Source organism: Scardinius erythrophthalmus (assembly GCF_964197995.2).
Source record: "Scardinius erythrophthalmus genome assembly, chromosome: 17".
Classification (NCBI taxonomy): Eukaryota; Metazoa; Chordata; class Actinopteri; order Cypriniformes; family Leuciscidae; genus Scardinius; species Scardinius erythrophthalmus.
The window spans coordinates 25687197-25714074 of record NC_138237.1 but is presented as its reverse complement, the minus strand read 5'-3'; the positions used below and the strand labels follow the sequence as shown (position 1 = coordinate 25714074).

The following is a 26878-nucleotide window of genomic DNA, read 5'->3' as shown; positions in this document are numbered from 1 at the left end:
TGTATGTGGTTTATTCCCACTATGAAAGGCTCTGCTGTCTGTGTATCAAAGCCCCTTCCCTTTCCACCACTGGAATGTTTTTTTCTTTTTGTAAATGTGGCTAATTTGCCTGCAGTTTGAACCAAAAGGTGTCAAAGTCGATCGATAGGCATCCATTCATAGATATTTGATCTAAATGAGGCGTTTACAGATATATTCAACTTTTATAAGTATGGCTAAAATATGCTAAAAAGGTGCATTTAATACAAATTTTATACTTACACACACATTTTAGACATGATGGGTAAGCTGGGGAATCAGTGACCAGAAAGATGAGTTCCGGTCAGTAAGCTGGACCTTGACTTGGACTCAAAAGGACACATAAACACAAGAACACACACACAGTTTATTTCTGTCATGTTCTGAGATATAGGTAAGGTCTCGAGGCATTTATTGTCTGTGTTTGCCGTGACAGAACTGTGCCACAGGTGTTACGCATAAAGACTCCGTTGATCACCCTGTTAGACATTAACCACAGTAATCTAACCTTCACGAGCTTCCTTTTCATGATGATGCGCAATGATTATGATTGTGTTATAAAACAGCCTTGTGTGAATATACACACAACACATTTCCCTATATCTTTTGCACAAACTTGGATGAATTAGACCAATTTAAGGATTATAAACTACTTTAAAATGCAGATGTTTTTTGTTAAAGCTATTCCATCATTTTTTTTATTTTTATTTTTTATTTTTACTAACTAATATTCTTGTTTCCATGTTCAAGGATGGAGAAATGATTAGAAATTTTACAATAATTTTGACTAATTTCATATAATTGACATTATATATTATTGATTGAGTTGTGAGGTAGGCTATACTACAACTGACCGCAAGCTCCGCGCATTTGTCAAAATTAAAGTGACTGAAAGACATCACACTCATTTCCTTTAAGGAGGCAGAGGAGCAAATGAGATCAGTGGTAGAGGAAATAAGGAGTGTGAGTGGAGCTACTCTCCCAGAACCGACTGCAGCTCTGAAGCCCCCGCTGATTTAAACATCCCCCTTACGGAGATCTCCTATTCACACAACGGCCTTCTTTATTCTCAACTCTACAATCTAAGATTCTCTCTCTCTCTCTCTCTCTCTCTCTCTCTCTCTCTCTCTCTCTCTCTCTCTCTCTCTCTCTCTCTCTCGCTCTCTGACAGATAGACAAACAGACATAGATAGATAATAGATAGATAGATTGACTGTAAAAAGTGCTGTTGACTTAGCTTAAAAAAGTGAGGAAACTTGTTGCCTTAAAATTAAGTAAATACACTTCATGCGTAATTGAAAAAAAAATAAATTATGTGGAATTGTCAGGTTCACATAATTTTTTCAATATGCATGATGTTTATTTACTTAAAACTATTAAGGCAACAGGTTTCCTCACTTTTTTAAGTTAAGTCAACTGTTCACTTTTTACAGATAAAATATGCAGATATAAAAATATATCTGCAAATATAAAATATATATTTCCTCCCATTTGTTTATTATGGTCTAAACTCAATGTAATGAGGAATAATACTAAATTCAAAAAACTTTTTTTTCTGGGTCTCAGGAGTAGAATAAATAGATTAGATTGATTTCCCACTTTTCAATTTTCCCAAACTTTTCATCAGTAATTTCAAGCAACCTTATAACATTTACATGATTATACTGAAGGCCATCCCTTTCAATCTACAAACTTTTGACGCCCCACTCAGAGTTTGCAAAAATCACTTGACATTTCATTTAAATTGCACAGGCAGAACAATTAACAGCATTACAACACATATCAGCCAACAGCAATGATGCCGTACTGCGCTTTTACAACACAGTAAAGACTTCATGACCTTTTTATGGATACAACGTTCAAAAGAAGACTTTGATGGCTCCTCACGAGGGGTCAAAATCTGAAGAAATGGCCACCGTAAACGTAAGGAGGAGAATAAATACAGGCAGAGCATGTGATGCTGGCACAGGACCAGACACTGCAAATGTATGCCATCTAAATCTACAGCAAATCTGAAGTAAACTCTTTTTAAATTCAGCAGCAGGGATTCAACATCACAAAAATGTCTTTCACTCATTACTCTCTATAGGAGGGCCATCGCTCACCCATCCCGTACAGTCATTTAGCTAAATGGTTACTTGGGTTAATCAGGTATTGCTTAACGCGCTGCAAATCTTTCAACCAACACAAACATCATGTTAACATATACTATCTTCCTACGCAATATGTATATACAAAAGCATTTTAAAGTAAAAGTGTAGTATTTCTATATTTATTTTTATTACATAAGATTTAAAAATATGCCTTATTTAAGATGAGTATTTAAATTATTTACTTTTAACATTCATTAGACTTTTGAAGAGACTCATCCATCCCTTTCAGAAAGGTTTTATTGTGCTTCATATCTTAATTGTCCCTCATTTTTCGGGACCCCCAGTGTGAAGGGGGGGATGAGGGTGAGCGCTCAGGAACAGACGTGCCTGAATCAGCGTTCCTCCCTCCTGTTAGAGATGAGTGGACTCTGCCCCGCTGAACCTCATGCTCGCTTGCTCTGCTCTTCGCAGGAATCACACGTTTCGTCCTCTTCTTCATCCTGATTGCACTCCTCCTGCTGCTTTTCTCTCTCATGCCTCAGTGACCCCGGGGCCCCAGAGGGCCAGAGTCAATCAAGGTATCAGGTCAAACTAAAACGAACTCACAGATAATTTCATTACAGCTTTTTAGTCGCTGTCATTGCTCTAGCCGTTCAATGTTACTTTTCTACAATGTAAACACAATTTTATAATATCCAATAATAATCATTCAAAATATGTTATTGAACATTTTTAAAAACGCAAAAGATTTCAGAGCGGTCTTCCTGGCAATTAGGTGTTGTTGCACTCAAGCTAAATTGATGCATATAACACACACACACACACACACACACACACACACACACACACACACACACACACACACTGTATATTCTATCTCCTAACACTATATCCCCAAACCTATCCCGTCACAGAAAACTCAGTTTTACATTTAAAAAATAAATAAATAAAAATCATTTAATGTGATTTAAAAGCTGTTTGCCTCATGGGGACCAAAAAATGTCATGCCATGTTGTGGGGACATTTGTATGTACGTACATACCTTCCTACCTAGTATATACCTACCTACCTACATTGTAAAAAAGTTGCTGATTAGTTTTTTTTAAGTACAATCAACTTGAATGTTTCAGTCATTTCAACTTAAATTACATTAAACTTACAAAATTTCTTTCTTTTTTTATTTTATTTTGTATAACTTGTATAAAAAGTTGAAAATTGCTTAACTTATTTTGATGAGTTAAAGCAATGTAAAAAGTTATGTACCTAAGTACCTACCTATCTATCTACGTACGTATACGTACCCATCTACGTATATCTACCTACCTACGCACATACCTACCTTATCTATCATATGTGCTTCTTATATAGATTATTTGATACCATTGTTCCTGTAAATTTTCACTTCTGATCCAAAACTATGTAATTATTTACTATACAATACCATAGTAACAGGGTTGACAATTTAAGATCGTCCCATAACTACAAACACAAAACAAACAAAAAACCTTTTTAAGTCCAACTAAAGAAATTATTTGAAGGGAACACAATATTTCAATATGTTCTCTAAATGTAATTGTCTATGGAAAAACACAATGTGTTGTATTAGAAACAGTTCATGGTTTGAAAAGCAACTCCCAACAGTTGTCCGTCTCATTCGATGAAAAAGTAGCTTGAATCGCTCTGCTCCCGACCACTAGAATATATAAATGTATTTTACTGTACCTTCTGATCACACTGCACAAAAGTGATGGCCTTCCTCAGTATTTTAGTCTTTTCCAGTGAAAATGTCTCAAGATTCTTAAATCTAGATGCATTTACTGGAGATGCAAGTTGACAAAATATGAAGTCTTGTTTTCTGCGAAACTGATGAAAATGAAGTGAGTTTATGTTTTAAACAAGAACAAATATCTGCCAGCGGGATTAGAAAAAATCATGATTTGTGTGATTTGACACCCAGAAAGTGTCCATATTCTTGGTTTATAAAAAAATAAGGAGATGTAGTGGTAACCTAATGATTAAGCAAATGGCTGCTAATACAAATTACTGATTCGATCCCAAGAATGACTGACTAGATGAAGACCAGTTCCTCTCAATTATATGTGTATAACTGAAGATTAAGTAAAAGTTGCCACAAGGGACAGGAGCTACTAACTGTAAATATTAAGTAAATATAAATTGCTTTGAAAGAAAATGTTGAGCACTACTTTTAGAGGTTGTAACCATGAGATGTCCAAGCTGCAAAGCAAAGCGTTGCAAAATTGCTACAATGGGATTTGTGCAAATAAAAAAATGTCTGAAATGTTTCTTAAATGCTATATGCATGTAGCCTAGAAATCTAGACGCACCCTAGTGGCAGCAAAATATATTTTGCAGCCAGGGCAGTCTAGCAACTCTCCATTGACTTTCGAGCTGCAAAAACCAAAATTTGGTCAGGCCAATCACATCGTGTATAGAGTAGGCGGGACGGGCTTAACATAATGACGACAGAGTTGTGACGGTTCCCTGCTACTTGAAAACAAAGAATGGCGGCGGCTGCTGGCGAACAGTCTTTCGAATCGGCTTTGGCCGCGACTCTGGAGGACTTGGAGTTACGTTTTTCTTTGAGAAAAGAGCAAAGAACGGCACTTAAGTCATTCTTAAAAAAGGAAGATGTGTTCGTAGTTTTGCCGGCCAGATTCAAAAGTTGAACCTATCAACTAACGTTAGCTCCGCTGTTGGGAAAACGCTCTGGTTGGTTGAAGCGCTGTCCTATTGCGTGCAGAGGGAATTTGAAAGACAGCCGTTTATCCCGCCCCTCAAATTAAGCCGTGTCTATGGTGAGTTGCCAGACCCAACATCTGATGTAGGTCTGGCTTGCCAGGCTAATATGCATGCATAGTATTTTGCTAACTGAATATCTGCATTAGTCCAATATACAGTGTATTTAAAAGAACACTGTATAATGCGAAACAAACACGCACACGAAAGCAATTTTTAATCACTTCCTTTTCTGTGCAGACACGCTCACCATCTTGATTCAGAACGATGATCTCCTTCTGAAATTAACATTCATATCAAGTTTTAACTGGGAACTTGAAAAAAGGAACATTTGAGTTTACAAAACCTGTTTTATTTGTTCACTCATATACTGCAAGCGTGTTTTTATTTGCGTCAAATCGTTCAAGTGAATTTAGTTTTATAGTGTAACTTGAGACTCAACAGGAATTTGTTTATGATACTTTGATAATATATTTTAAAATATACATTTTGAATAAAATATAAAGGTGGTTATAACGTCAGACAGTCAATCCGTATGGCTTCATCGGTGCATTTTTACTTTCACTATGGTGATTTGCTGAGCTGAAGGGAGGAATCGTTGCAGTCCGATTCTTTAATCTCCTCACAGTTCCTCACTACATCCTCAAGGAAACTCAGCACAGTCTTCAGATCCTCACTGCGGTCCAACACGGTCTCCTCTAGCGGTCCCTTCAGCCTGGTCAGTGTCTCGTTGAGCACCATCAACCCATCCTCAGGCGCAGCGTGATCCACCGCCTCCTCCCCTGCAGGACCGTCAACTCCGGCAACCAAAGCCACGTCCTTATCACCAAGGTAACGAACCAGGAGGTCCTGTAGAACTGGCCTGGATTGGTCACTCAGTGATGACCTCAGCGCTGGAAGGTCCTCAGGCTGGCATAAGGACAGGAGGTGCAGGAGAGCACGGCAGAGCTGCGAGCGTAAGCTAGCACAGTATCGATACTCAAGGAAGTCTTCCGTATCTTCACTGTGTTCCAGGGCCTGAGCCAAAGCTTGCCACACCTCGGCAAACTGGTGAACATCACCGTAGCAATCTCGCGTTGAGGGAACAGAAAGTGCAGCGGCGGATTTGATGCGGACTTTGAAGTTCTTGCAGGAAGTGACGACGTAGGACAGGGCAGAGTAAGCTTCCTTAGACCAGATAGCAGAACCTGCGAGGGAAGTGGTGTGTGTTAAGGTGCGTTCACAACATGTCAGAATTACTGTAATTATTCTGACTTCTTGTAATCGCAAGTTTTACAAGGATGTGAACACTTTTTACTTGTACCACGTGACCACTGAAAAGCCAAAACATTCTAACTACCAACTCGTCAAATAAGGGGGATAGTTCCTAGAACTATTGGTGGAAGTACCCGCTTTTTGGCATTTTCGCACTGCAGGAACTAGGAATGATTTTAATACTAGGAACGGTTTTTGGGGAACTTAATTGGCACCTACTTCAGAGTAGGGTCTAACCCAGAACAATAAGAACTACCAGTGACGTTAGTGTACGCTGATTGGATAAACGCATAGGAAACACCGGCACCTGCCATTTGTAAAAAAAAAAGCTGTGTACACACACAGATTATAGCCTATATTGACCAGGCAAACGCTAATACTTTTTCATTTACTGTCTACTTTTTATAACAGTTCTGTCTAATAACGTATTAGACAGGAATGTTAGACAGATAGTAAACCAATGAACATGGAGAATGCGAGTACTGTGTGCTCAGGCTCTGGCGTTCTCAGTGCCGTCAAAATAAAAGTCTGCTGCTCCATCAAAATAAAAGTCACAACAAGTGCAGCTTACATCACTTCAGAGTTCCTACTGGAAGTGGGAATGCAACCAGGAAAATGAAACATTTAGTTATCAGGGAACCACTCTGGTGGCTAGTTCCTATAACTAAGTTCCTAGACTACCCAGTGCGAAAGGGGCTAAAAAGTACAAAGTGTTCTGAGGCCAAAACAACTGATTTGTGTGAAGAACAGACTCAAAAGTGGTCACCGTGTCCATCCGCCGTAGATCCTGTACACACATTAAAAAGTTGCCGCTCGAAGAAACTTTGATTGTGAAATGGCATTGGCTCTTGTGTGTCTCGTGACCAATTACATCATGCTAAAGAGCCGGGTGTATCTTTTGAATTAGATATAACTGCGTGCGTTCATGGAACGGGATCATTTTCAGCCATGGTTTGAAATGAACACCCGCCAACATGCCGAATGCGGTCGAAAGTCCACAGTGGCGGGTAACGCATATCATCACACTTGCCAATTTGGTGGGTTCAGGTTGTGATTCGTAAATTATGTTCCCTAAAAGGAGCCTCAAACATTAGCAAAACAATGTGTAAAAAGGGTCGCACACTGAGAGAGAAGCTGCGCCGCGCCACTTCCTTAAAATTCGAACACATTGTTTTCTATGACCATACCCAGAAACCAGGTTTCTCATTGAAAGCAATGGAGTACCCTGCACATCGAAAAATGACACTAAAGGGGTTCCCTGTACATTAAGGATGCAGAGAGGTCCTGACCAACCGTCAATATGTGACGAGTTGGGAGTGAGAATGTGTTACAACGGTTCTGTGTAGAAAATCACACGTTGTCATCTCGTAATTACGGTAATTATGACATGGCATGAATGAAGCATTAGCTCAATGTCATGTGGTTACTTACTTGGCTAAATGAACCCACCCCTAATCCTCTATGATATTCTGATCTCTAGATGGTGATTGACAAATAAAGCCCAAAGTATACTTCAGTTTTCACGCAAACACTTAGCATACAAGAACAGTTGAATGCAAAACCTTTATAAGTTTACTTCACTTGAAAGGGCACACTAGAAAGTTTCATCTCAGTTTTTCCCAGTTTCTAAATTATTAATTATGAATGATAAAAATTGTCCTAGTTTAAACTAGAGGGTGCTCAACTCAGGCGTCTACTGTTGCTGCAGTCTCCAGTAGTTTTTTTTTTTCTCTCAATTGATTTTTTAACCATGAAACAATGGGCCCGGGTCAGGGGTGCCACCTTGTGGACCAACTAATTATTGCACGTGTGAGCTAAGCGAAAGAGTATGCAGAAGAGTTTGCACGGTTAGAAAATTGGTGAACAATGCGCACATACTATGCTTTGGACAAAATTTACGCCACACACACTGTGCGCTTACTACAGTTGCGCGATTCTGGATAAATTGAGAATCACAATTTTTTTGTTTAAAAAGTCAATTGTAGCCACCTACTGGTGTAACTATGTCATTGATACAATCTTTATTTAATGCGTCAAGTTACTTTCAAAAGGTGATTCGCTCTAATTTGATCGCTACTGTTTCAATCCGAACTATAAACTTTTATAAACAGTACTTCTGTAATAATTTTCATTATTGTAACACAGAAATAATTTTACTGTGAGGTTGAAAAGACTTTTTGTGAACCTGTTTCAGAAACAGCCATAACTACACATGACAAATGCTCTCTCTGGATCAGCGGCAGCATGAACACAGATCTGAATGTTCCGCTTAATGTTTAATGGACATAGCAGAATCGCTGTCATTTATGAATATGATCAGGTGGGTGTTTGAATAGAGATTGTGATCGTTTAACGATTAATTTTGCAGCTCTAATTCGTTTGGTAAAAATAGTATACTTTGGGCTTAAGTGGCCATAATAAAAAAGTACTTTTTTATTAAAATGTTTAAAAACAATTTTATATCATTTTCAAAAAAAGTTTTTACTAATAAACTAATTCAATATCATGTGATATAACCAAGTAAAAAGTAATACCATAATTTCCTTACACTTTGAAAACATGTGACAGTACACATCTTAATCATTATTTTCAAAAAAACATGTTTTTGTATATTTTTCAAGGCAAAAACCTTATTATGTGTTATTAATTCACAATTATTTTGTTTTCAGCGGGGAAAAAAATCATTTGACTGGGTGGACAAAAGTTTTACAAATATTAATAAGCAGTGAAGGAGTTAACTAAATGCTTTCCTTTCAAGAATTTGTTTGAATTTGGTGTGTTTACTCACCTAGAGGGAGGCTGCGATTTCTGAAGGTATTGCCCAGTGCGTAGCAGGCGTTCCAGCGCACTTTCATGGTAGCATCTCCTCTAACCGTCTCGATCAGTGCCGTCATGGCCTCCTGCAGGGGCTGCTCAAACACAGGCTTTCCCAGGTGCACCGGCTGCAGGAAGTGAAGCAGATTCCCCAGCGCACGGACAGCATTGCTCTTTACCTGCGGCACAGGAAACTCTTATCTTCCAGGAGTTCATTCTACAGTACATTATGAAAAGATGGCTTTTGTTTCTGCCCCTAATGAGGATGCAGCAATATTCAAAATGTAACTGATAAGCTGATAAGTAACTGTTATGGCTGATAACACCATAGATCGATAAATGAGCATTAGAATAGTAATTAAGGACTGAAATGTGTTTCAATTACAGAAGTAATTAGTAAAGTTCTTTCAAGTGATGAATTTAAAGGAATAGTTCACTTAAATCATTTACTCACCCTCATGTTGTTTCAGACCTGTATGAATTTCTTTCTTCTGCTGAACACAAAGGACGATATTTTGAAGAATGTCTGTAACCAAACAGCTGACTTCCATAGTAGACATTCTTCAAAATATCTTCTTTTGTGTTCAGCAGAAGAAAGAAATTCATACAGGTTGGAAACAACTTGAGGGTGAGTAAATGATGACAGAATTTGCAGTTTTAAGTAAACTATTCCTTTAAACTAATCTTTATGCATGAATGCACAGATTTATATTTACAAGCAACTCTTAAGGGGACAGTGTTATAACAGAGCAAGCACTCTGAAAAGGTGAAGAAAATGTGGTCTTTAATGGGTTAAATTAGGTAAATGTCCAGTTAAATGTCAATAAAATCGAACAATACATATCCAATATCAACTGATAAAATAATGACAATAAAAAACACTTTGAAATGGAAAGCTAAAAGCTACACATAATTTAAAGTAGTTTAACTGCAGTCAACCTACTCTTCTGAAAGTTTTCGACAGTAAAAGTAACAACAATAGCCAAGCTGCTTAAGCTATATGTAAATATGCATTACTGGAGAAAAGTTTGGGTAAGAATTAGTTTTTGTTGTTGAAAGAAATTAATTCTTGTACTCAGCAAGGATGCATTAAATTGGTCAAAAGTGACAGTAAAGACATTTATAATGTCACAAAAGATTGAATATTTCATATAAATGCTGATCTTTTGATCTTTCTCTTCATCAAAGAATCCAGACAAAAAACAACAACAACTGTGATAATAATAAGAAATTCTTCTTGAGCAGCTATATATATAATTTGAGGTTTTTTTTGGGGGATATTATCTGCCCAAATAAAACATTTTATTTTAACAAATGTCTCACTCTCTCTAAAACCAGTATATATCAGGCAGTCCTAGTCCCAAAATCTAAAATGTTTGAATCATTTTGCATAGTTACAAAATGCATTCAGCCTTGATACTTGTAGAAAGTTAAACAAAGTACATGTAAAAGACTTTTTGGCATCACTAATAAAAAATTGAAAACAAGTACCCACCCTGTCTTTATCTCCTGAAGCTTTAGTGGCAGATCTCAACATGTTCAGCAGCAGCATATCAGAGAACTCCTCCTGAAACTCCAGCCCCACCGACTGCCTGAACAACAGATGAGCAAAGGAAAACCATCAGTCTGCGAGGTTTATAGAGCAAACACATACACACAGACGTGACCGCTCTCACATGTTGACAATGAGCGTGTCGGTGAGGTTGCCGAGAGACCAGGCCGCCTTCGCACGGACGTTAGGTGAGCGGTCATCCAGAGCGGTGAGGATGGCATTAGCCGTGTCTGCCACAAACATCACATCCTGTGGTCGTCAAAAGAATAAAAGTTAAATCAATCATCCTTTTGAGATGCCCACTATTTTTTTAGTTGGATGAAGGTGGATTTACTTATAGTTAAACTTGTAAATGTATACATTTAGCCCTCATCCTTCCCTCGCACTTTGTAACACATCTTTCCCTCGCACTTTGTAACACATCTTTCCCTCGCCGCTCAAAATTACCCGAAGCCCTTAAATTATACTTAATTTTTTATTGTTTTTTATTTTATTTACCGTTACATTACTAGATTTGATCAATAAATAATAAATAAATAGTTCCTCATTTAAGCACATTCCTCACATTACTTCAACTTAAATTCAAAATAACTCAATTTCATGCACAACCCTTTTAATTCAGCTCAAAATATCTTACATTGGGTGTCTTTGCTGACCTCTTGTGGAAAAAAAATAATATAACATGATATTTCATGACTCTTGCCACTAGATGGCCTTATAAATGTATTTGGAGCAAATGAGCTCTTCCGCTGGGTCCTAAATTCAGTTTCACTTCAGTATGCATTCAGATACACATGTAGACATTATAAAATCATTTATTGTTTAAGTTTTAGCATTTTTTTGTTTTAATTGTGTACTGAAGCATTCCTCCCATTACATTCATTCCTAAGGGGGTCAAATTGACCCGTGAGGGAAGGATTGGTTACTTTTTTAAATTTCAACCACAAAACTCCTCGAATCCATTCATTTCTTTTTGTTTTTGTGTATTCGTGGTTCAAGTGCGACTAAAGACCTAAGGTCTTGGAGTGACCCGAGGGAAGGATGAGGGTGAATGAGTTATAAAAAATACAAATATTATTAAAAATTAAAAAAAAGTTTAAAAAAAATTAGAAGTGAAGCTCTGATTATATGAGTAGGCTGATCCTGTACCTCTCTCAGGCAGGGAAAGAGGATGTAGACACCTAGAGCTCTCACCGCTGCCGACTTCACCAGAGAGTTCTCGCTGTACGTCAGTCCCAGCAGTAACGTGATACACAGCACTTGTGTCTTATCCTGCAGGTATTCATATGCGCAAATATATCACAAACACATTTTATAACTCAACTCCACGTTCCATCGAACGACTTCCTGAACACCTGGAAACTCAAGAGGTCAAACACACTCACGGGCAGCTGGCTGAAAGCCTGTGGCAAGATGGAGGAGATGGTGTCACACGCACTGGTTTGCAGGGTGGGATGCTGCTCGTTCTGTAAGGCACTGATCAGTGGACCACTCAAGACTTCCGACCAGAACTGAACCACCTGCAAATCATCAAGATAATGATCTTTGAATTCAGTTTTGTTTTCTACCACGTCACATACACTGTTTAAAAGAATTAAATCATTAACTACCTGGCATACGGGCACAAGTTTAGCACTTTGTGGAGTGTTGGTATCAGCTCTGTACTGCTGGATAATGCCTGTTCCCAGTTCTTCCAGAAGCTTGGGAAAGGAACAGATAATAATAATATTAATAGCAATGTTTCCCTTAGCAAGCACCAGTTATGAAACAGGAAATGACAAAGACAAAGATCTGGTACTTTAGCGCCATGAAGTTGCACGGATGGCTCTTGCTCAGCGAGACAGCGGGCACTGAGTTGCCCCAATTCCAACAGAGACGTCTGAGCCAATGAGAAGTAACCCTTAACCAGATGAGCCAAAACCTGAAATAAACCACAGGCGAACAATCAAAGGTGAAAATTTCAAGAAGCACAAATGCTCTTCACGAACGGACCACTCACCTGCAGGGCTTCAAGTCGAACAGGTGAAGGTTCCAGCGATGCTCCGCTAGACCCCCCCGCGTCACTATCAGAGTACGGTTCCTCACGAGGCTGCGTGACCAGACTCACGCACAGCTGTAACAGCCAGCACGGCCCCTCCGGACCCCCCTCGACCCCTCCTCCAGGAGACGAGGTACCGGGACGTCTCCAGTTGTGAGAGAGCTCCTGCGGGGTCCTGACGCCGGGGGTGTTGAGGGCCGATGTGGATCCGGGCTGCTGGAGGAGGAGCTGGATCTCAGGGAGGGGGGCTTGTGTTGAGACCAATGCACCGAAGAGGGTGAGACAGGACACGCGGACATTCACATCTGACATGGGAGGAAGAGACGGGAAGGTTTGAACTGGCTGGATTTTTAGCAATTATCAGGGCAAGCACTGAAAATCTGGACAGTTTTAAAGGGTTAGTTCACCCGTAAATTAAAATTTTGTCATTTTACTCACCCTCATGTCGTTCCAAACCAATAAGACTTTGGTTAAAGGGGTCCTTGATTATGATTTCACTTTTTTAACTTTAGTTAGTGTGTAATGTTGCGGTTTTAGCATAAACAACATCTGCAAAGTTACAAGGCTCAAAGTTCAATGCAAAGGGAGATATTTGCTTTTATGCCTGGCTCACACTACAGGAGTTTTAGGCCGATTTATGCCCGATTTACCCCTCCCGAGAATCTGAGAAAAAATCTTGTCGAGGACCTCGATCGGTTCCGATGTTCGGCGCAGATTATCTGGTAATGTGAGGCGTTCACAGATCGAATCTTGCCCCTCCCGATCTGCTCTCACACAAATCGGGCTCGCCCCGATCATATCAAACATGTTTGATATTTATCGGGATGAGCAAGATTGTGATTACGTCAGTGCTGTCAAAAAGACAGCAGGGCTGTCGTGCTGAAGGAATTTCCCTTGAGATAATTTTAAATGACTCAACTCGATATGCGTTTTTATCTCCATTTATTTATTGCTAAATAAATAAGTATTACGCTGTGGTCAGCAGGCACAAACGTTACATGTTCAGTAATGAAACCGAAACTAAAAAGCGCGTTAAAAAGCGCGTGGATTTCAAAATCAATGCACGCATCACCGGATTTAAAAATGCACATCTAGCTTGTTGCACGCACACATATTATGCCGAAATAACGATAGTATATTATGTTAACATTATTAGCCTAATAATAATAAATCTTTAATTAATATTTGATTGAATGCTGAATGTTGTGCTTGGTCAATTTAATAAAACGAATAGGCTACTTTAATTGTGACAATTAAAATGATTGAATATTAAATATTAAGTGGACAATTTTTGCAATAGTATTTATATGCTCTCTAGCACCCTCTCGTTAAAAAAATATCTCGCACCGCCCCTGGCCCACATATTAAAAAAAATGGTCGGGTTTAAATCGGGCTCGGGCTCATAATTACAGTTATGTGTTTAATGTGTTGTGTTGTGTTGTGTTGTGTCGGGCCGGGCCGGGCTCGGACGCAACGTGCATGGGCTCGGGTAGGGGTCGGGCTTGATTTTTTTGGGCCCGATCTAAGCTCTTAACTCAAAGTACCGGTAGGTTCAAAGTCTCTGTGCGTGTGTATGTGCGTGCATGCGTGTGTGTCTCATGGCAATGCATATCCCATATGTTTCCATGTTTTTACACTTCAGATCTGCTGCGTGAGATCACGTGAGACGCTTCCTCTGGCACGATAATCTTAATAACATTTTGTAGTGTGTGGTGCACCGCGATTTTCAAACCTTGTAGTGTGAGCATGTTTCAGATTTGGGGGAAGAAAATCTGCAAAGATTCTCCTTAAGTGTGTGCTTCAACCAGATTTCAAAATCGGTTAGGATTTTAAAACTCCTGTAGTGTGAGCCAGGCATTACAGAAATCGCTTTTTAAAGACTACCACGAGCTTCTTCTCGGATTGGTGACATCACGAAAGCTAAAATTGACATAAACCCTGCTCCTGGGAACACGCAACAAAGGGGGTGAGGCCATGGTGGGCTGTTTTAGAGAAGACGAATAGCTGTTGTCGCCGTAAAAAGTTTGTCCTAAGGCTGACAAACTTAGAGAGGTTAACATTTATTTTTAACACTGTTCCTGAATATTATATAACCTCAACGTTTGTCTGTGCGCGGCACATTTTATGGAGAGCAGCTTTCAGAGGAGAGTATAATGCAGGCTATACACACAAAAGCTTCTCCTGACAGACGGAGCCATTCACATTTTGTCAGGACAATCTGTTGTTTATGGATCACAACTTGTATGTCTTATTATTTGTAGTTGTGTTTTCTTTTAACAGTTCCAATTATAAGCTTTATGTAGTTGCTAAGATAGATGTAAACAAAAATCTAAGCTTTGTCTCCGATAGCCTGCTAACTAAACATTACAGTATTGATGTAGTGTTTACTTTAGCTTTTGTAAGACTGTTCACTGGCCCTTAGGAAAATTATCCATGATTTTGTGATCGATTACTGTTTGTATTATTATAGTTTTCCGACAAATAGGTTTAAATGGTGGATAACATCGTATTCGTATCTAAAAAAAAAATAAAAATAAAAATAAAAATTCCACTCCGAAACATCCTGTGAAATCCGTGCTTGCAAAGTCTGTGCTTAAAATCTGTTCAGCACAATCCTCTTGTTCGTTAACATTGTAAGGGTCTGAATCGGGCTCGAAATGGTTTGAAATTGACGCCATCGTTAATATTTACATCTGAGTAGAGCTTGCGGTTATGAAGGGCTGTGACATTTCCCGAACATGCGCTTAAAAAGCTAACCAATCACAGAAGATTTTGTATTTTGGCTTCATCGAAAACGGCAATCAACCAGACTGGGGAGAGAGGAGCCGTAATAATATAAAATATGTGAAAAATAATGCATTTTTATGAACAATCAAGCATGAAAAATTATTCTAGTACAGCCCAAAAAACAAAATCAAGACTAGTCTGAAAATCTGGATGAACTAAGCCTTTAATAGTACAACTGCAGCGTCTTGTGACAGTACCTCTGTGGCGTATATATGGACGGATCTGTTTCCACAGTGGGCTCAGCAGGCCCGGCCTGAGACGGTTATAGGGCACGTTGGACACCAGGTGTGCAAGGCACTGGAAGACAAAACACAAACCCTGTTCACAGACTCTTTGTGGGGAAAAACTCTTGCATGTCCTGGAAAAACAGCAAATGCTGACCAAACCACCTTATATTCCTCCAATGGAATATTTTTGTATGGATCATGTTCATAGTAATGATATAGTTGTGATGTTTTAGCAGAGTAACCACAGGTGTAGTTGATCTGTGTCAAATGAATATGGGAGCAATTGGTAATTGCAAAATGGCTGAAGTTTTCAGGACAAGCATCGTTCCGGGGGCACTGTATACGGTCTGTATTTTATATTATTATTTGTTAATATTAATATTTGTATTTTTTTTTTAGTTTTAGTTAATTTTTTTGTAATTTTTGTAATGTCCTTTTGTCATTTTTAATAGTTTTTTTTCTTCATATTTCTATATAGATTTATTTTTATTTCAATTTTAGCTTTAATAATTTCATATTTAAGTTTTTCATTTCATATTTTTTATTTTCATATATTAATATTTAATATACTTTCAATTATTGAAAGTGATTTTAAACCCTATAAAGTCTACTGTATAATTTGATACTCACATTTCTAAGGCCATTTTTAACAATCAAACCTTTGCTGAAAATCCTGTAGTACATAATCTACTACATGCCTTCTGTCGCCTGATTGATAGTTTATACATTTTTTAGCAACTAAAAGACCTTTTAGTGTCATTTTAAAACTGTCCATCTTCTTTTCTGATTTTGTAAGGAAATGTAAGAATCAATTTTGAATGTGAACATTTACTGGACTAAACCAAATTAGGTTTGCTTGATTATCCATACATCAAAAAAAAAAAAAAAAAAAAAAAAAAAATCATGTTAAAATGTGAGTTTCAAATATGATATATCAGGCTTTTGAGGAACGTTTATTTGTACATCTCTCAATCATTATTATTATTTTGCATTGCACTGCATTATATGCCTTGCCCCCAACAAAAAAAAACTACAGAGCTTTGATCATAAAACTAAGCATTTAAATATCATCTTATTAAACATAATATTGGGAAGATATAGAGTGACAACTGATATTTACATGCATTTTATGCAAGTAATCTGCTATACTGTTGTAAAGATCTTACATTTTGGCTGAATAAATATCAACAAACATATTTTTGCTCAGCTTGAGCCTCTGAAAAATACTGAGGTATTTCTTTCCTCCTCGAGTATAAGCTCCATATTTTCCTATATCATATTATAAGAGCCTTACAAAACCATTTTTTTCTCCAAGTTTAAGTAAACTGTTACATTTCCAAACTGTTATTTCTTATGTCAGGCTGTACAGGGTTAATCATTTTATTTGTAGTTAACAACACTGGCATGAGCGTGTGTTCTGTTACCTTTAAGACCTGTGTGAGGGTCTGACAGGAGGACTCCGCTACGAGCGCTAGCAGCAAGCCGCGGTGCAGCTCTCTGACACTGGCTGCTAATGTGGCCGAGAAAGGAGTGAAGGCCTGGCGCGGCGCACTGGTGTCTTCAGCGGCGGAGAGGAACTGTCGAGAACCTTCCAGAAGAGCAGACAGAACCTGCAGAGAGCCTGCTCGCACCTAGGAGCAAATGGAGTACGTCAAGAGCCAAATATGGCTGATGTCAGAAACTAAATGGGCAACAGTTGACTAGCGTTTTACCTTTGGGGAGGGGTCCTTTAGGGCTATGGTCAGGAGGGTAAGAGGAGGAGGGCCTCCAATCCCAGGAGCATCTGGAACAAAGGAAGACCAGTAGCCATAGAGGATTCGTTTCTCGACACATTTGACCACAGCCAGGAAGCACTGAAGCGCACTCTGCCGCACACGTGCTTGATACAACCTAGACGAGAGAGAGTGACCAACATAAACACGTACACATTCACATCCATGTCAAAAAGGGTTGTGTAAGAGAAGAAACAGTATAAGACATGCAAAAAAGTAATTATTTATAATAACAACAATAATAAATATAATATTGATTACAATTACTATGAATGATTCAATTGTTATTTATTGTTATTAAATGGCCTATTTTAATTAATAATGATAAAATATACAATATACAATTGCATAATCATAAAAAATATTCATAATGCATAGATTTTGATTGTTGTAAGTACTATTTAGTTTTTCAATTACTATTACAGTTGTGTCCGAGCAGAAATACAGTATCAGTTAATGAACAATTAAAAAGTTCATATAATAACAACCATAATTAATAGTAATAATAATGTAATATGATAACTAATGTGAATTATAAATGATTAAACATTGATTAAAAGCTTATGCATTGTTATTTAATTAAATTGTCTATTTTAAATTAATAATTATAAATACATACATACAAAATTAAACAAGAAAAATCTGCATATCTGTTACTGGACACTAAATCACGTACACATAATCAGTATTAGTCTTAAAAAAACTCTCTTCATAACGCATGTAAAAAAAAGAAGAACTGACACATTTCTGTGTCTTTTTCTAGGTCATTTCCCACCTGTGAATGTATTATTTGACCTAATAATGTAAGTACAGTTTCCTGGCATTAGTGGTCCGAGAGTCGTACCTGAGTTTGGACTGCATTCCTCCCTCAGGGTCGGAGAATTCAGAGTCAGAGCTCCCTTTCTTCCAGGAAGGGTAGAGCTGCGGAGTCACTCCTGACGCTGAAGTAACACTCGAGGACTGAGAGCCGAGAGACCAAGCGCTCTGATCTCCTCCACCTCCCGCAGATTTAACTTCATCACCCTCTTCTTCATCAGCATCTCTCTTTCCCTCGGCTCCAGCTTTCTTCCCTTTCCCACGAGACTTACGCTTCTTGTTCTGTTGGGACTAAAGTAGAATTTTAGAGTTTTTCTCTTATGGTAGATCATACAGTTACAGTCTGACACACGTACACGACCCGAATGTTCTTGCCACCTACCCCTGCGTTTTTTTTCTGCACAGCAGAGTCTTGTGAGGGTTCAGGTTTTGCAGCGGAAACAGTCTCGTACTGAGGGAGAGGAGCGGGGTACAACACCTGTGGCATTTCCACACTTACTCCTGGCAGCCCGTAGAACATGAATCTCTGCCAAGGACACAATGAGACAATTATCAGCGATGATACAATTAGCTTCCCTGCACTTATCAACTCAGCTCCCTTTTGAACTGTATTTCCAATCTGTAAATCTACACCTTTAAAACATGGATAGAGCTACACAATGCATACTTTGAGCACAGCCAATAAGGTGCCCAGATCCTGGTTTGGAACGGCTTTCCATTTTCCACCATTGAGAAAATACTGCATTCCCTTCAGAGCACTCTGCAATAACTGAAACAGAAGCAATGGGAAACTTTTATAGTACACAAATAACCAACAGTTTGTCTAAGCAACCAAAGTGGCTTGAGTGAAGGTGTGGTCACATTTACAATTTTGCAGAGAAAATCCATTCATTTCAATAGGAATCCATGCGTGAGGGCGAAAAATTTCCGCACGCAGATTTCACACACATTCAAGCTGCCATGAATTTGCCACATCGACCAGCAGAAAGTTACTTGGTTTGAAAGTGACAGTGTGAGTTTTGCTTAACACACTGTTACACTATTGACAATAGAAACTGGACTTTGTCTACTTTGGCTAATGTGACCGCACCTTGAGTTCTAGCAGCGTCAGAAAACATGCAGTACTGACTGAACAGAAGACAATGTCCTCCACATCAGGTGGTTTGGGAGACTGCAGTGTCCGCAGGAGGATTCCATAGCACACACCTTTATAGGGCTCCTCTAAATACGGCTGACCGGGAACACTAGCACACAACCAAATCGACATTTCACTGTAAAGGCCTGTTCACACAAAGAACGATTATGACTTTAATAACGATAGTTAATGTATTAAAACTAACAATGAGCAATACATTTGTTACATTATTTATTAATCTTTGTTAATGTTAGTTAAAACAAATGCAGCCGCTCATTGTTTGTTCATGTTAGTTCACGGTGCATTAACTAATGTTAACAAATACAACCTTTAAAATTAACTAAGATTAAAACATGCCGTAGAAGTATTGTTAATTTTTAGTTCATGTTCGTGTTATTTTAAAGTGTTACCAAAATACTGTGGAAGTCAATGGCTACCGTCAGCAGTTTGGTTACAGACATTCTTCAAAATATATATTTTTTTTGTGTTCAGCAAAAGAAAGAAAAACATACAAGTTTGGGACAACCTGAGTAAATGATGATAGAATTCTCATTTTTGGGTGAACTATTCCTTTAACTCTGCAGACGAGTCTCTCTGCTTTTTAGAATTGTATTAATAGTCAATAACAACATATTGTTGAAAAAACTGAAATGACCGGATGCATGATATATTGGTTCCATATCAGTAATCAGCTGATATTTGAGCTGATTTTTTATTTATTTTGATTGATATCAGCTGATACTTAATATTTAATTGCGCATGCTCATTTAATCTATTTTTACATTGAGACTGCCATCATCTAACACTCAAAGTTCACTTTTAAAAACAGTATAATACATAATACATATTAAATACAGTATTAAACACTGTTAAATGTAATATTATGAAAAGCAAATCTAAAAAAACGAATATCCATTTATCATCATTAATATTTAAATGTAAAAAAAGTTATTTTTATTTAAATAAAATAGTCACTTGTCCCAAATGTATTAACATTTAAATTAATCATTTGATACAGTGTACTACTTACATTTGAAAAATAACTGCAAGTAATTAATTACAGCTATAATTAATTTCTGTAATTACATCTATAATTACACTGTTGACTCTTCCAATAACCCAAATAGTGTATTGTAATTCATTAGTAATCATTTACATTTTCTTACCAATGTAAGGTTAAAGACAGTGCATATGTTGTGCTTGTTAGGGTGTATGTAGGAACACAAGTCAAATACTAATATGAAACAAATACCAATAGGAACACAATACTTTTATAACTTAAGGCTGGAATAAACTACACAACTAAAACTTGAACAGATTTTAAAACACTAGTCAAGTCAAGTCAAGTCAACTTTATTTATATAGCGCTTTTCACAATACAGATTGTATCAAAGCAGCTTCACAGTATTAAATAAAATAGTACATCAGTGTTTGTTTCTGGTGTAAAACATCCACGTTTGGTAATGCAGATCAATAGCACTGGTGAATCGATTAATCAATTTAAGCATCCCCAACTGAGCAAGCCAAAGGCAACAGTGGCAAGGAACCGAAAAACTCCATTAGGTGACCTAATGGAGAAAAAAAAACCTTGGGAGAACCCAGGCTCAGTCGGGGGCCAGTTCTCCTCTGGCGTTTATGAAGTAGAGACCGGATTTGACTGTAAGATTAAAATATTATATGAATGCCTGGCTGAAGAGATGCGTCTTTAATCTAGTTTTAAACTGGGAGAGCGAATCTGAGCAACGAACAGTATCAGGAAGGCTATTCCAGAGTTTTGGTGCTAAATGTGAAAATGCTCTCCCTCCTTTGGTGGATCTGGATATCCTAGGTATGACCAGAAGCCTCGAATTTAGTGATCTTAAAGAGCGCGATGGATTATAAGGCGATAGAAGATCCGTTAAATAAACTGGAGCTAAGCCGTTTAGGGCTTTATAAGTCAGTAGCAATACCTTGTAATTAATACGGAACTTTATAGGTAACCAATGTAGTGATGATAAAATTGGTGTTATATGGTCAAACTTTCTTGATCTAGTAAGAACTCTAGCGGCGGCATTTTGGACTAACTGTAGCTTGTTTATTGAGGATGCAGGACAACCAGCTAATAAAGCATTACAGTAATCTAGTCTCGAGGTCATGAATGCATGAACTAGCTTTTCTGCATCAGAAACAGATAGCATGTTACGTAATTTAGCAATATTTCTAAGGTGAAAAAATGCTGTTTTTGTAACATATGAAATATGATTTTCAAAAGACAAGTTACAATCTAATATAACACCCAGGTCTTTTACTGTAGAGGATAAAGTAACAGGACACCCTACTATGTTAAAGTTGTATTGTAAGAGGTTTTGTGGGCGGTTTTTTGAACCGATAAGTATTACCTCTGTCTTATCTGGATTTAATAAAAGAAAATTGTGCGTCATCCAATCTTTTATATCTTTAACACACTCTGTCAATTTGGATAATTTAGCGTTTCATCCGGCCGTGATGAAATATATAGTTGAGTGTCATCAGCATAACAATGGAAACTAATTCCATGTTTCCTTATAATATTTCCAAGTGGCAGCATATATATTGAGAATAATAGAGGGCCTAACACAGATCCTTGCGGCACTCCATAGTTTACTGGAGTTATGATCGATTTTTCTCCGTTTAAATAGACAAAATGGTAGCGGTCAGATAGGTATGATCTGAACCAGCTTAATGCTTGTCCTTGAACACCGGTATAGTTTTGTAGCCGATCTAAGAGTATTGTGTGATCTATAGTATCGAACGCAGCACTAAGATCAAGTAAAACTAGTATTGAGATACAGCCTTGGTCAGAAGCTAAGAGTAAATCATTTGTGATTTTAACGAGCGCAGTTTCAGTGCTATGATGCGGCCTGAACCCAGACTGAAACTTTTCATAGGTGTCATTTTCTTGCAAGAAAGAGCCCAGTTGGGCAGACACAACTTTTTCTAATATTTTGGACATAAAAGGAAGATTTGAAATAGGTCTATAATTTGCTAGGTTATTTGGGTCTAATTGTGGTTTCTTAATGAGAGGTTTTATAACTGCCAATTTAAATGTTCTTGGAACATGACCTAAAGATAAAGACGAGTTAATAATATTGAGGAGAGGCTCTTCGACTATAGGTAACACTTCTTTCAATAGTTTAGTTGGTATGGGATCTAATAAACATGTTGTTGTTTTAGAGGAAATGATACATTTATTTAACTCTTTTTGTTCTATAGTTGTAAAGCACTGTAATTGTTCTTGCGGGGTGATAATCGAGGCTGAATTATAAGGCGCGATTGAAGATTGAACGTTTACAATTGTGGATCTGATGTTTTCTATTTTCTCAGTGAAAAAATTCATGAAATCATTACTACTAAACTGTAACGGAATATTTTGTTCAGGTGACGCTTGTTTATTTGTTAGTCTAGCCACGGTGTTAAATAAGAACCTAGGATTGTTTTGGTTATTTTCTATTAGTTTGCGGAGATGCTCAGCCCTGGCCGCTTTTAGGGCCTTTTTATAGCGTGACGTACTGTCTTTCCAAGCGATTCTAAAAACCTCTAAATTAGTTTGTTTCCATTTACGCTCTAAATTACGGGTTTCTCTCTTTAGCACACGAGTAGTATTGTTGTACCATGGTGCTTTAATTTTCTCTCTGACCTTTTTTAGTCTCATAGGTGCAACAATATCCCATTTTCCAGAGAGAACGGTGCTCATAGTGCTGGTTAGTTCGTCTAGTTCATCTGTTTGTTTAGGTTCAGGCAGCAGCTGAGACAGATCCGATAAGCAATTTGAAAAATTATCTATGGTGGATGGAAGGATTGTTCTGCCTAATCGATAACGCGGCGCAGCATGATATATTACCGGGGTACGTAATATGCAAGTTACCATGTAATGGTCAGTTACATCATCACTTTGCGGAATGATATCTATATCGGTTGGATCGGTTCCATGTGATATAATTAAATCGAGTGTATGATTAAAACGATGAGTTGGTCCGGTAACGTTTTGCTTAACCCCAAAGGAGTTTAATAAGTCTATAAACACTAGACATCGCACACTTGTCGACTTCATAAATGGTTAAAGAAAAACACTGGGTATCATACACTTGCTGACTGAGGATCACATACTACCAGACTTTCAAGTCTACCGGTCAGAATTTAGGAATAATTATGATTTTTTTTATGTTTTACAAAGTCACCAAAGTAAAATAGTGAAAACAAAATGTGTTCTTAAATCGGCTGAAAATATCAAACACGTTTGATCTCCTCCGACTGGATGGAACCATAGTCTGAAGCTAAAAAAATTAAGGTTATGCAATTACATTTTTTCAATGAAATCTATCGACTCCGATTGCCCAAAATCGGCAGACTGTCTCTTGACATTCGGCAGCTTGCGTCGAAAAGTGGTGTGGTGTATTCCAGCCTTTAGTTGAACTTTTAAATTTTAAATGGATATTAAATAGCAGCAAGTTATAAGGCTTGATTCATGACATGATTTCATTCCCAAGACACGGGACATGCCTCACCTGAGACACAGATTAGCTATGCAATGCACAGCAGAACGGCGCAGCTCTATGTCGGGCTGAACGGGGTCACCATAGCTCACCAGAAAACCACTCAATCCAAGGAGTTCTGGAAGATGCTGGAGAGGATTACACAATTAAGATGATTAGATTATTAACATCATAAACAAAAAATAAGTGCGAGTTGTCAGATTTGTCGCTCCTACCCGTTGACATTTGGATCCATTGCCATAGACCAGTGACGAGAGGGCGAGCAGCACATCCGGGTGAGTCCATGAGCTGCATGTGCGCAGAGCACGAGAGCAGTACGACACCAACACATCAAGTGTGTGCTCATCCACTATTACCTGGAAGGAGAATAGCAGGATATTTTTCAGAAGATTGTGCCTCTTGATAAGAAGCCATATATGGTCATAGTGTAAGTACCTGTAGCTGGTTTAGAAGCTGATGAATCAATTGGCACAATTTGATGAAGAGATGCTCTTGGCTGAGAGGAACCAGACGGCTTGCTTGCATAAGCATCTCACAAACAACCTGTGAAAGATGACAGGTGGTCATTTAAAAAGCCATTTTGGACAAACACTACCAATGATTTATGCCCTCTCACAGACTCATTGAGATTATTGGGAATTGTAGGAATGAGCTATTTTTTTTTTTACATATTTATTTATTATTTTATATTTATTATTTTATAAAATCTTCTATTATTTAATGCATGGAAATACGCATATGTACACACATTCAAATATACATGTACCGGTCAAAAAATGTAAAATAGTTTATAATGTTTTTGAAAGAAGTCTCTTATGCTCATAAAGACTGCATTTATCTTTGGTAAAAAAAATACTGTAAAAATATTATTACAATTTAAATGAACTGTTTTGTATTTTAATATATTTTAAAATGTATTTTATTCCTGTGAAGACAAAGCTGAATTTTCAGTATCATTACTCCAGTCTTCAGTGTCACATGATCCTTCAGAAATCATTCTAATATGATGATTTGATGCTCAAGAAAACAGTTGAAAACAGTTGTGCTGTTTCATATTTTTATTGAAACAGTGATACCCCACTTTTGAATGGTAGTGTAAATAATATATAATATATATATGTATGTATGTATGTATGATATATATATGTGTGTGTGTGTGTGTGTGTGTGGGTGGGCGCTTTTATTCAGCAAGGATCCATTAAGTTAATCAAAAGTGGCAGTAAATAGTTTTATAATGTTACAAAAGCGTTCAAGCTCAAATAAAATGTTGTTCAATGAACTTTCTATTAATCAATGAATCCTAAAAAATATTTTGTGCACTGAAAATAATAAAATGAATTAATAATTGAGCACTAAATCCTATTAGAAGGATCATGTGACACTGAAGACTCGAGTATTGATGCTGAAAATTCAGCTTTGTCTTCACAGGAATAATGCATTTGCATATAGGCCTATTTATCTTGATATAAGTTACAACTGTCTGCTCATTTCTTCGAACGGGACAGTTTCTATCTTGTTTTGCGTAATTATTTGTATTATGATACATTTTGGAATAATAATTTGCAAAGGTTTTGTCTCAAAACCTGTCTACCTAGGCAGCATATCTGAGCATCCTAGGCCATTAGATTCAGGCAGACATCCAAGCGATGCCCAGACATGTAAGTTAGTCTATGTAGGGGACTTACAATGTTTTGGGAGCTTGTCTGAGCTTGACAGCTTTAAGAAAAACAGCATAAGTCTGATCCTACCTCTGGATGAATGCTGTCATGGTTGCTGCTGCTGTAGTTTTCTGAGATGAGCTGGTCAAACAGTAAATTGAGCTCAGTTTTCATAGTCGCGCTGTCAGACGGTCTCAGAGAGCGGAGTTTCTCATAGCAGCGACTGATCTGATCCTGCGCCTGCGCAGAACCGTCCAGCTCATGCTGAGACTTTGACTGAGGGACAAACCTTGATGTGTCGGGCGAGGCGGACTGAAATCCCTGTGTGTTGCGATTAGAAGGAAAACTTAAGTTCGTATCAAAAAACGTTACCTTACCGGCCATCTTTACAGGGTCAAAATAGCGGCTTTACTATGGTAACCATGAACCACTTCCGCGGTCAATCGGAAATCGTCATTTTTAAATGAAAAGTCTTTTACAATTTATTCCAAACGTTTCCTATGAACTTTCCATACCATCTATGCTGGTTAACTAGCTGGTAGCTACCTAATATTATCTCTAGGTAATTTACCAGTCAGTCATACTAAATTTATTTGTGCATGCTCTACATTGTGTGGCAAAAATGTATAGTATAAGGAGTATTTTTTGCATTTATCTTCATGAACATGCATGCAAAGTTTCAACATGCTGGTGTTTTTTTTTTTTTTTTTTGACATATACAAACAAAATTACTATTACGTTTGTGATATTCGCAGGTCAATTTGACCCCCATAGGCTATTCAAAAGCAACTGTACAGACACAACATAAAAACATTTATTTTATGTATCAACTGGGCATCAACTCCAGTTCTAAAGTGTAAGTGTATCTAAAAGTGCTCTACCCCAAACCAAACACACTTGAAAAAGCTAAATCATGGTGTTCAGAGTTAATTTCAAATTACAAATGAAAATCTTTGACAGACACAGATAGTAAAATAAGCTCTCATTTATATATTCAAGATATCTGAAAAATCTTGAGACTTCGACATAGACTGCAGGAAAAATTATCTCAGATTAATTGATTAATTGTTCAGTTATGATGTTCTAAGCAAAAAAAAAAAAAAGTAAAAAAAAAATTATATTCAAATATATAAAACTATAATATATATTCAAATTTTGTCAAAGCAAAACAGTTTTAAAAAATGTTTAAAAAACATTTTCATTAAATCATATCTTCAGATATATATTTTTTGGAATATTTGACAAATGTTGATATTAAAAGTTTACAGTTTGTACCTGAATCTTTGTTGTTTTTCATAGTTTTGAGGAATTGTATTGAATCCAATGCGGGTCAATTTGACCCGGACCATAAGGGGAGTGCACAGAATTCCAACATAACACAAGGGTAAAGACTGTTACAGTTCATAGATTAAAATATTTATAATGATTTAAATAATTTAATGATTT

The 26878-nt window shown here is 37.5% G+C and overlaps 1 protein-coding gene across 2 annotated transcripts; it reads right to left on the bottom strand.

Moving 5' to 3' along the window:
• Positions 1–5201: 5201 nt before the first annotated feature.
• heatr6 (HEAT repeat containing 6) lies at positions 5202–25867 on the bottom strand. 2 transcript variants are annotated; one of them, XM_081390220.1, is made up of 20 exons: positions 25523–25867; positions 24210–24317; positions 23990–24130; positions 23787–23902; positions 19258–19372; positions 18796–18897; positions 18511–18654; positions 18157–18419; positions 17253–17430; positions 16965–17171; positions 15511–15610; positions 12488–12831; positions 12287–12409; positions 12099–12188; positions 11874–12008; positions 11638–11760; positions 10613–10737; positions 10432–10528; positions 8911–9115; positions 5202–6055 (listed from the first exon to the last, which is right to left on the bottom strand). In XM_081390220.1, the coding sequence occupies exons 1-20, from the start codon at positions 25814–25816 to the stop codon at positions 5433–5435; spliced, it is 3633 nt and encodes a 1210-aa protein (XP_081246346.1). In that variant the 5' UTR covers positions 25817–25867; the 3' UTR covers positions 5202–5432. The 2 variants fall into 2 exon arrangements, with proteins under 2 accessions (XP_081246346.1, XP_081246347.1); XM_081390221.1 differs by lacking the exons at positions 23990–24130; positions 24210–24317; positions 25523–25867 and having other exon boundaries at positions 19258–19409; positions 23787–23868.
• Positions 25868–26878: the final 1011 nt, after the last annotated feature.

What these genes read in the sequence shown, in the direction of transcription:
- heatr6 (XM_081390220.1), bottom strand. Translation starts at nt 25,816, where the DNA reads ATGGCCGGTAAGGTAACGTTTTTTGATACGAACTTAAGTTTTCCTTCT. An exon ending in GGAATGCAGTCCAAACTCAG is followed by an intron (nt 17,431 to 18,156) that starts GTACGACTCTCG and finishes TCTCTCGTCTAG; the next exon opens with GTTGTATCAAGCACGTGTGC. An exon ending in AACTTGTGCCCGTATGCCAG is followed by an intron (nt 12,009 to 12,098) that starts GTAGTTAATGAT and finishes GATGATTTGCAG; the next exon opens with GTGGTTCAGTTCTGGTCGGA.